Source organism: Myxine glutinosa, chromosome 1 (genome assembly GCF_964187855.1).
Source record: "Myxine glutinosa chromosome 1, kmMyxGlut1.1, whole genome shotgun sequence".
Lineage (NCBI taxonomy): Eukaryota > Metazoa > Chordata > Myxini > Myxiniformes > Myxinidae > Myxine > Myxine glutinosa.
The window spans coordinates 306,728,393-306,739,222 of NC_136261.1; the positions used below are offsets into that span (position 1 = coordinate 306,728,393).

General features: G+C 46.6%; 1 protein-coding gene across 1 annotated transcript; it reads right to left on the reverse strand.

The window, feature by feature from the left end:
• Positions 1-335: 335 nt before the first annotated feature.
• On the reverse strand, positions 336-9,293 carry LOC137419465 (LHFPL tetraspan subfamily member 5 protein-like). Its single transcript, XM_068105509.2, has 2 exons — positions 8,891-9,293; positions 336-862 (listed from the first exon to the last, which is right to left on the reverse strand). Exons 1-2 carry the CDS (start codon positions 9,291-9,293, stop codon positions 612-614), a joined length of 654 nt encoding a protein of 217 aa, XP_067961610.1. The 3' UTR covers positions 336-611.
• Between the last annotated feature and the right edge of the window lie 1,537 nt (positions 9,294-10,830).

A 10,830-nucleotide genomic window follows, 5' to 3' on the forward strand; every position in this document is an offset into this window, starting at 1 on the left:
CGGTGGGTTCCTCTGGACAGACGACGCGGGCGGCCGTGCCGGGCCCGAGGTAGGCGACCACGTGGCAGTACATGGTCTCGTCCACCGTGATGCCTCGAAGTCGGAACTGGGCTTCCGCCTGCAGGAACCATACTTCAGCCTGAGCCTCCCAGAACTCGGGGAGTTTGATCGTAACCGCGTTGGTTGCCATTGCGATGGCGTATTCGGTTGGTCAGCGACGGCTGATCCAACGTCGAGGTCACCAATGAAGCGTGGTGCTACGCGCGCTACTTGCTTGCCAAGGAGGAAGCGGACAACGTGGTAAGTCAAAAGAGTCTTTATTGAAAGAGCCCTACTGTAGCACTGGAGTGCTCCGGGCTGCGCGCCCGGTGTATATCCCGAGGCCACGCCTACCCCTCAGGCGTGGCCGCCGCCCACTTGGTGTGCGGAATGATGCCATCACGCCAGTGAGCTTTCGTGTCCGCCACAGGATACTCGTTAAGCTTCTCTTTGCAATTTATCAAACCTCATTGTACACATCAACCAGGCACTTCAGTACATGTGCAACACACATCAAATACCTCACCGTACACCCAGCGGTGTGCTAGTGCATCACTGTTTATTTGGTGACGTCACACCGCACCATCTCGTGGCTCCGGTTCAAAGTCTTCGGGCAGGAGACGGTCTTGGCGGTTCCCCAGAACAAAAGCGAGTAAGGAAAGGACCATGGCGTCCAGGATCCCCAATATGGCGATCAGGTAGGCATATCCCACGGAGCATTGCCCAAGGTGGTACTTGTCTGTACCTGCGCCGCATGTTTGCTGCACTTGAGGTGCGTCCCAGCCATCGGGGTAGATCATGCAACCCAGAACTAGCAAAGCAGCTGTGAAAAGGGTGGGTGGTGGGATCACACAATTAGAGGACGAGTGGAATGTTTCTAAACTTGAATTGGCCTCAGAGTTATAGTTAGAGAATTTTTTTTTTCCAAATGGCAGCACCTGGATACAGGTTGTATCATTGCTGGGGTTGGTAATGGGCAAGTTGCTGAGGGTGCAATGGGCTACACTTCAAAATTCCCCATAGGATGTTTATAGTGAATGTTATTGTTTGGTATGCAGCCACTTCAAGGTCAGGTCACTCTTTTGGGACTGCCACTGGTAACATGTGTAACCCAGTGCTGCCATGTGGTCGGGTTGTCGGTGACTAAACCGACACCCCTTACTGGCTTTGCTAGTGGAGGGGGGGGGGGGGGTGAGACTGTGACCCTGCCAGGACCAAAAAACAACACCTGGCAGAGGACGGATGAGCTCCTGTAGGGAGCCAACCTCCATCCAGTAAGGAGCTGGTGTCTCCTCAAAAACACCCATCCGGTTTGGACCGGTTCATGTCAAAACTGGTACGTGCTGCTTCTTTGCTTGAACAGGAAAGAGCATGGACAATCCCCATCTGATGGCATCCATAGGAAGGAGGGAAATTCCTCTTTTGAGGAAATGCCCCGCTGAGTATGGTGATAAAAGCGGCGCCATTGTTATGACGTCACTTCCCCCAAGGGGTGTGTGTGTGTGTGTGTGTGTGTGTGTGTGTGTGTGTGTGTGTGTGTGTGTGTGTGTGTGTGTGTGTGTGTGTGTGTGTGTGTGTGTGTGTGTGTGTGTGTGTGTGTGTGTGTGTGTGTGTGTGTGTGTGTGAGACCTCTATTATATATACCTGGTGTTGGCCTAATGGTTAGGGTGGTGGGGTTGGGATCCTTAGGTCCTGAGTTTGAATCCCGTTGAATTAACGCCAGGTGGGGTTAACTCAACCTGTCATCCTTCCGAGTTCGGCAAAATGAGTACCAGATAACTGGTTATAGAGGGACATTGCATCAGCGGTAGACGTGCCCACAGAAAAATGATGCAACCAGCAGCCGGGTGGCTGCACACGAACCACCCGCCTCCATTATGAGCCGAAACCCAAGTATTAAAATAAAAAAGCATATGGCTGCTGGTTGCATCATTTTTGGGAAGCATGGCTGTGCTGCTGATGCAGTGCCCCCTGTACATCTGGTACTCATTTTTCCAACCTCACAAGATGACAGGCTGAGTCAACCCATCTGGTGTTATTTAACGGCTGGACAAGGCTCGAAATCAAGACCCGAAGTTCTTAAGCCAGCCACCTTGCCCGTTAAGCCAACACCTGGATTTACAGTTCACTAGGGCATGCCCGTACTATATATAAGCTAGGACGTGCCCGTACGTGGGTGCCCGTTCCTTGCAAAAAAAAAAAAACTGCAAAAAAAAAAAAAACTGCAAAAAAAAAACAATGGTTTGGTCCATTCGCAACGACCACAGAACCCCCCCCTCTATTTACATGAATGGTTTGGTCCATTCGCAAAGCCAAAGCGAACGACCACAGAACCCCCCCCCCTCTATTTACATGAATGGTTTGGTCCATTCGCAAAGCCAAAGCGAACGACCACAGAACCCCCCCCCCCTCTATTTACATGAATGGTTTGGTCCATTCGCAACGGCAAAGCGAACGGCGAACGGCTAAATCGCCATAGCTCGGTAAGTACTTGTCCGATTAATTTCAAACCTTGAAAAGGCACATCCTCGGGTCCCCAGCAATATACCTGGCAAGTTTCAAGTATATCGGACCGGTAGTTGTCGAGAAACAGCGGTCACAGACACACAGACAGACACACAGAGATTACTGGCATTATAGATAGATTAGTCATTATGTAATGCGTCCACCATGTCAAACCATGGCCCAACCAATCCTCCCTTGGTCTTAACAGCGATCGGTGACCTCGGTGTGTTCGACTGAACAAGCAAATGGTCCACACAGGTTAGCATGACCTTTATGAACCTTCAGCCAATAAAACTCATCATTTAAAAGTATTTTTTATTTGAGTAAATATTAATCCTCGCCCAAGAAGGCATTGCATTGGGGCCCGTTTGTCTGTTTGTGCACACATAATGTGCTCATATAGGCCACAAGCGCCATCTGGTGGTCGCCAGTATTACACGTTATCTTTTTCAACCGAGTGACAAAGGATGTACCGTTACGACGTGAGCACGTCTATAAAGTACATACTGTTTGAATGTGAATGTGTCCATGAAGGATGTACGTCTATAAAAGTACGTACATTACGAACAAAATCACATCTAAAAAGTATGTACTATTATAACGTGCACACGTCGAACCAGTACCGAATGTAACTACGTCTATAAAATACGTACGATTGGAAGGAATCTCTACAATAAAATAAAATCCAAAAGGCCTGTGAAGATGTTTGATACTATGTAGAGTAGCCAGGTGTTGGCTTAAGATCTCATTAGGGTCTTCAATTCGAGCTCCTGTCGTGCTGTTGAAATAACACCAGGTGGGTCGGCTCAGCCAGTCATCCTTCCGAGGTCGGCAAAATGAGCGAGTACCAGCTTGCTGGTAACAGGGGGCACTGCATCCCCGGCACAGCTGCACTTCCAGGTAGTGATGCAACCAGCAGCCATAGGCTGCACACGAAACAAGAAAATACGTACGGTGAAAAGAATCTTACTATAATTCACCAAATGTCTGTCCGTCTGTCTGTCTGTTCCCAGGTACCACAAAAACGGCTGAACCGATCGCAACGAAATTTTGGGTGGGTAATCCTCGGACCCCCTGGAGTAAAATAGGATATATTGTTTTTCCTAATTTTTTCCAATTTTCTAATTTTTCCAATTTTCCAGTTTTTCCAAACACGATGGAATAATATTTACCGACATGAACAGTGATGTGGCTTTTATTGAAATTCTACAAATACCGTTTAGATTTTGGTGATTTGCGTGTGATATGATTTAACGGATGTTTATATAAATCGTTTAAAATAAAAATAAAAAGCCTTCAATTTCTGATATTTTGCCTTTTAACTGATATTTTGCCTTTTAATTTGGTCCTCCCAATTGAAGCCCCGCCCTACCGTTGCTCGTTAATTTAACTTTAAGGCCGAGAAAAATATTTCCGGGTTCTGGTCAGCGCGCGCATCGATTTTGACCCTGCGCGTCAACAAAAATTTTTTTCAGGTTTGGTATCGACGTTCGCGCACGGTTCTCCCGTACAAAACTGCGTTTAGTTTGTCCAAATCCAACCAGCCGTTCCAAAGATATGAGTAGTTTTGTGTGCCGTGACGTCATGAATCCAATCGGGAAGTTGCATGTGACGTTATCGTCTTAGTCACGTGACCCCTTGGGTGACAAAACATTGCTTCTGCCACCATACGTCATGGCGGCAATTTGAAACTCGTCTCACATATAAATTGCCCCCTACACGATGGTAAAGAGTTGTTGTGCTGTCGGATGTACAGCCCGATTTCATCCGGACGACACAACGCTAAAACAGTTTCATGGCTGCCTTGACTGCAGCTCTCAGGTGAGAATATGGCTCATGAGGTTGTTACCTTCGCTCGCGAAGCGAAAATCAGGATTAGGCATTTGGTTACGTACAGTCACATGAAAGAGTAAGTACACCCCATGTAAAGTTTTGACTTTTTCAACATATTTCCGTTCCAAAGGAAACTCATCCTCCTCGAACATTCTCATCCTCCTTTTGAACATTGAACATTCTCATCCTCCTCATTGAACATTCTCATCCTCCTCGACCTCAGCGCCGCCTTTGACACCATCAATCACACCATCCTCCTCACCCGACTTGAAACCACCTTTAACATTACCGGCACTGCCCTCTCTTGGATCAAATCATACCTCTCTGACAGACGCCAGTTCATCTCCATCAATAACTGCAAATCCCCCACTGCTCCCCTCCCCCAAGGTGTCCCCCAAGGTTCAGTTCTTGGCCCCCTCCTCTTCATCCTTTACCTGTCCCCCCTTGGTCACTTAATCCGCCGTCATGGTCTCCAATTCCACTGCTTCACCGATGACATCCAGCTTTTCATCTCCACCAAGTCCATCTCCACCGCCACCCACTCTATCCTGACAAACTGCATCACTGAAATAAAATCCTGGCTTCAAATCAACTTCCTCAAACTTAACTGTGATAAATCTGAAATAATCATCATTGGCCCAAAAACGCTCACCAAGTCCACCCATAACTTTGCCCTCAACATCAACTGCTTCCCAGTATCCACCTCCCCTCACATCCGGAATCTTGGCATCATCTTTGACCAAACCCTCTCCTTCGACAAATACACTAAACAAATCAGCCTTATTTCACCTGAAAAACATCGCCCGTCTCCATCCATCCCTCTCCTCCACGGCTGCAGAAACCCTCATCCACGCCTTCGTCACCTCCCGTCTGGACTACTGCAACAGCCTCCTCTATGGTTCACCCTCAAAAATCACCAATAAACTCCAATACATTCAGAACTCCGCTGCCCGTCTACTCACCCATTCCCGGACCCGTGACCACATCACCCCCGTCCTTTACAAGCTTCACTGGCTCCCCATCCCCCAGAGAATCCAGTACAAAATCCTCCTCTTGACCTACAAAGCCCTCCATAACCTGGCCCCATCCTACCTGGCTGACCTCCTCTCCAGACACACTCCCACCCGCAACCTCCGCTCTGCTGGTACCAACCTCCTGACCCCCCCCCCCCCATCCGGACCAAATTCAGATCCTGGGGGGACAGGGCCTTCTCCATCGCTGCTCCCACCCTCTGGAACTCACTACCTCACACCATCAGAGACTCCTCCTCACTCACCACATTCAAAACATCACTCAAGACCCACCTGTTCAACACTGCATTCAACATTTAACCCACAGCATTTAACCCCTGACTATCTCTTCTCCTTCTCCTTCCTTTTGCTTTGATTATTTACCTTTTGATTTTTGTCTTTTTGCACTTGTTTTTTGTACTCTGTCAAAGCGTCTTTGGGCTTCTTGAAAAGCGCTATATAAAATAAATGTATTATTATTATTATTATTATTTCAACATACAGCAATTTGATCTTCATTTCAACAATATTGATAGATAAAGGTGATATAATATAACAAATATCATGAAACATTTACATTTTGTAGTCCATTGTATAATTTAAATAAACATAAATGCAAATTTCGCATGTGGAAAAAGTAAGTACACCCTTGGCTCTAAGAGGTGGTATTGCCCCCTTTGGCAAAAACAACCTCAAGTAGGCGTTTCTTATAACTGTCTACCAGTCTCTGACATCGACTGGGAGAAATTTTTGCCCACTCCTCCATGCAGAATTATTTCAGCTGTGCGATGTTTGAGGGGTTTCTTGCATGCACAGCTCGTTTCAAATCCCCCCACAACATCTCGATGGGATTTAGATCCGGGCTTTGACTTGGCCATTCCAGAACCCTCCATTTCTTTCTTTTCAACCATTCCTTGGTGGATTTACTGGTATGTTTAGGGTCATTGTCATGTTGCAAGGTCCACCTTCGGTTGAGCTTCAACTTTCCGACAGATAGCCTCACATTATCCTCAAGCACCCTCTGGTACAATTAAGAATTCATAGTGGATTCTATGATGGTGAGCTGCCCAGGCCCTGATGCAGCAAAGCTGCCCCAAACTATAATATTTCCACTACCATGCTTTACAGTTGGTATCAGGTTCTTGTGGTCAAATGCTGTCTTTGGTTTTGGCCAAACATGTCTTCTGGTACTGTGGCCAAATAGCTCTACCTTTGACTCATCTTTGCAGAGCACATTGTTCCAGAAGTGCTGGTCTCTACCTCGGTGTTCATTAGCAAACTTTAGTCTTGCCCTGGTGTTCTTTCTGGACAGCAAAGGTTTCCTCCTGGCACACCTCCCATGTAGATCAAATTTGTGCAGCCTCTTTCTAATGGTAGACTCGTGCACTTTGACATCAACAGTGGCAAGAGCTACCTGTAGGTCCCATGATGACATTCTGGGGTTCTTAGAGACTTCTTTCAGCATCTTGCGGTCTGCTCTCGGGCTGAACTTGCTGGGGTGGCCTGGCCTGAACAAGTTGGCAGTTGTTTGGAATCTTCTGCACTTGTAGATGATCTTCCGGACAGTCGAATGATTGATTTCAAATTGTTTGGAGATATTTTTAAATCCCTTCCCAGACTCGTAGGCATCTATAACCTTCTTTCTGAAGGCCTCAGAGAGCTCTTTTGATGTAGGCATGGTGACGCCGCACACTTCAACAACAATGAGCAAACCAAACTAAATGTCTGAGGTTTAAATAAGACAGGTTCCTCCAAGATCCTCTCTCACGATGTTCTAATCATTTGCACCTGAGCTGGTGCACCTGATTCTAATTTTAGGTATTTGAAGTAGTGATAAATGTCGGGGTGTACTTACTTTTTCCACATGCGAAATTTGCATTTATGTAAATTTCAATTATACAATGGACCACAAAATGTAAATGTTTCATGATATTTGTTATATTATATCACCTTTATCTATCAATATTGTTGAAATGAAGATCAAATAACTGTATGTTGAAATATGTTGAAAAAGGTCAAAACTTTACATGGGGTGTACTTACTTTTTCACGTGACTGTACATGTGGAGTGCGTATGGCGTACTTGTGTACGTGTGGAGTGTGTGTGGTGTACGTGTGGTGTATGTGTGGAGTGTGTGTGGTGTACATGTGGAGTGCGTGTGGTGTACGTGTGGAGTGTGTGTGGTGTACGTGTGGAGTGTGTGTGGTGTACATGTGGAGTGCGTATGGCGTACGTGTGGCGTACTTGTGGAGTGTGTGTGTGGCGTATGTGTGGGGTGTGTGTGGCGTACTTGTGGAGTGTGTGTGGCGTACTTGTGGAGTGTGTGTGGCGTACTTGTGGAGTGTGTGTGGCGTACGTGTGGAGTGTGTGTGGAGTGCGTGTGGCATACGTGTGGCGTACTTGTGGAGTGTGTGTGGCGTACTTGTGGCGTATGTGTGGAGTGTGTGTGGCGTACTTGTGGAGTGTGTGGCGTACGTGTGGAGTGTGTGTGGCATACGTGTGGCGTACTTGTGGCGTACGTGTGTGGCGTACTTGTGGCGTACGTGTGGAGTGTGTGTGGCGTACTTGTGGCGTACGTGTGGAGTGTGTGTGGCGTACTTGTGGCGAACGTGTGGAGTGTGTGTGGCATACTTGTGGTGTACGTGTGGCATACTTGTGGAGTGTGTGTGGCGTACCTGTGGGTCCACACGGGTCCACAGGCAAATGACACAACCTCAGTTTCTCGCAATACCGCGAAAACGCCTCAACGGGCAAGCTACGGACGTAAACTGACAGGTCCGTCTGATCAAACGACAGCTTTCCCGAAATGTTGTTTATGCCACGCAAGATGGCGGCCGGAACCGGTTGCCATGGACGACGCTCACGCGATGCAAGGCCTCTATCGGCTGGATATTGTCATTTATCGAAACGAAGACGTTCTTTGTCGGGTTCGTGTGAAGCAACCAGAAGGCCGAGAGAGTTGCGGGTGGTCTCGTTAGTTAGGCCTGGATCCCATCTCGTTTGTCATGAAGTTGTAAGTGTCTGTGATAATCTGGTGGATGGTGGACTGGGAGAAGAGATCGTGGGAGACCATCGGCCTGTTCGACCACTTGCGCATGCGCAGTGTTGACGCGATGGACGCATTGGAATGTTTGACGGTACGGCGAGGCGATCTCCAGCACGAAATGGCAGTCTATAATATGCTTGAAGCACTTAATGATTTTCAGAATAAATACATTTTAAAATAACTTACGCTTGTGTTCATTATTTACCAAAAAATAGGCCTACAAGTCCCATTGGCTGTCTTTAATTTCTCTCTGGATGGCGCCACAGCAGATGAGGAGGACCGCAAGGCACGAGGACACAAAAACACCTTTATATGTGCAATCCATGCTTTTCAAAAAAGAAGAAAAAAAACCGCATCGCCGCATCAATTCTGGAACTTTGGTCTGACCAGAGACCAGCAATATATATTTTTTGGCCTAATACAAGTAACCATCCAACGAAGTAGTCCCCAAGTATACCTGCGGCAAGCTGCAGCCAGGCGCACACCTTGTACACGGCCGCGGCCGTGCAGAAGAAGAAGAGGCTCAGACAGACGAGACTGGTGAGGACGAGCAGCATTGCGGTGCCCACGAAAAAAGCAGCGGTTTTGAAGGCCCCCGAGGGCACGGACGAGAAGTCCAGGAACCCGCCGTGACACACGAGACCCTGGGTCACGGCGTCGCCCAAACAGTAGCGGGCCAGGCCGAAGTGGCCGGCCTGCGGACTCCGATCGGTGTCTCCGATCCAGAAAGGCTGCACGAAGCTGACCACGCACAGCACGGCGAAGCACAGCGTGAGCACGGCCCACAGCACTCCGATCGCTCGGGCGTTTCGTACGTAGCTCGTGTGGTAGATCTCCGCAGCGTTACTCACGTCCAGCATGTCGATCGCCGATTCGGTCTCCTCGCTCCCTACCTGGACCCTCTCACCTCGAGAGAACCGGTGGTAGTCCACGTCCACCTGAACGATAGAACTAAGCGATCCTTATATCGAGGATTCTGTGACACAACATTCATGGTCGTCCTGAAACGCGAGAGCCTCCTGCAATCGAATCCACCTGCTCAGGTTGGTCTTTGTTCATTATTCATGACGTCACATCTCTGAGCTTTCAAGAACGACAGGTGGTCCACACATCAGATATTGTGGATATTCGGATATTGGATATTGTGTTGATCTTGATCCGGATCGCACAGGTGCATGATTTGCCTCATTCTGATTGTACATCGAGTTTCACGGAGGTGTGCATATTCCAGGTTCGTATAAAACACCGCTTCGCTCGTCCAACTTGGCGCAATTGACAATAGGCCCATGATGTAATCTATTGTATTACTATCAGGAAATTGATTTTCAACATCTGCATCGTGCATCGAATCAACGGTCCCAAAGGGGAATGATTACTGAGCTTGGGGATTCATAGGAAAATCCTGGCCAAGCGACGGGAAAAGTGCTTTTTAAACGGTGAAACCACTTCAATACCTGGCTATGTCCTTCCTTCCATCCGTCCGTCCACCTGTCAAAATGAAGAAGAAGATCCTTTTTAACATACCTTGTTTCATTCTAAAGGGTTGTAAAGGCTGATTCCAATGGGTTATAAAGGGTAATTCTAGAGGGTGCTAAAGGATCATTCTAAAAGGAAATTCCAGAGGATTCTAAAGGGAAATTCTTAAAGATCATTCTAGAGGATTCTAATGGGTGATTCGAGAGGATTCTAAAGGGTAATTCTAAAAGATAATTCTAGAGGATTCTAATGGGTGAGTCTAGAGGATTCTAAAGGCTAATTTAAAAAGGTAATTCTAGAGGATTCTAAAGGGTAATTCTAAAAGATAATTCTAGAGGATTCTAATGGGTGAGTCTAGAGGATTCTAAAGGCTAATTTAAAAAGGTAATTCTAGAGGATTCTAATGGGTGAGTGTAGAGGATTCTAAAGGCTAATTTTAAAAGGTAATTCTAGAGGATTCTAAAGCGTAATTTTAAAAGATAATTCTGAGGATTCTAATGGGTGAGTGTAGAGGATTCTAAAGGGTAATTTTAAAAGGTAATTCTAGAGGATTCTAATGGGTGAGTGTAGAGGATTCTAAAGGCTAATTTTAAAAGGTAATTCTAGAGGATTCTAAAGCGTAATTTTAAAAGATAATTCTAGAGGATTCTAATGGGTGAGTCTAGAGGATTCTAAAGGCTAATTTTAAAAGGTAATTCTAGAGGATTCTAAAGGGTAATTTTAAAAGGTAATTCTAGAGGATTCTAATGGGTGAGTGTAGAGGATTCTAAAAGCTAATTTTAAAAGGTAATTCTAGAGGATTCTAAAGCGTAATTTTAAAAGATAATTCTGAGGATTCTAATGGGTGAGTCTAGAGGATTCTAAAGGCTAATTTAAAAAGGCAATTCTAGAGGATTCTAAAGGATTCTGAAGAATAATTCT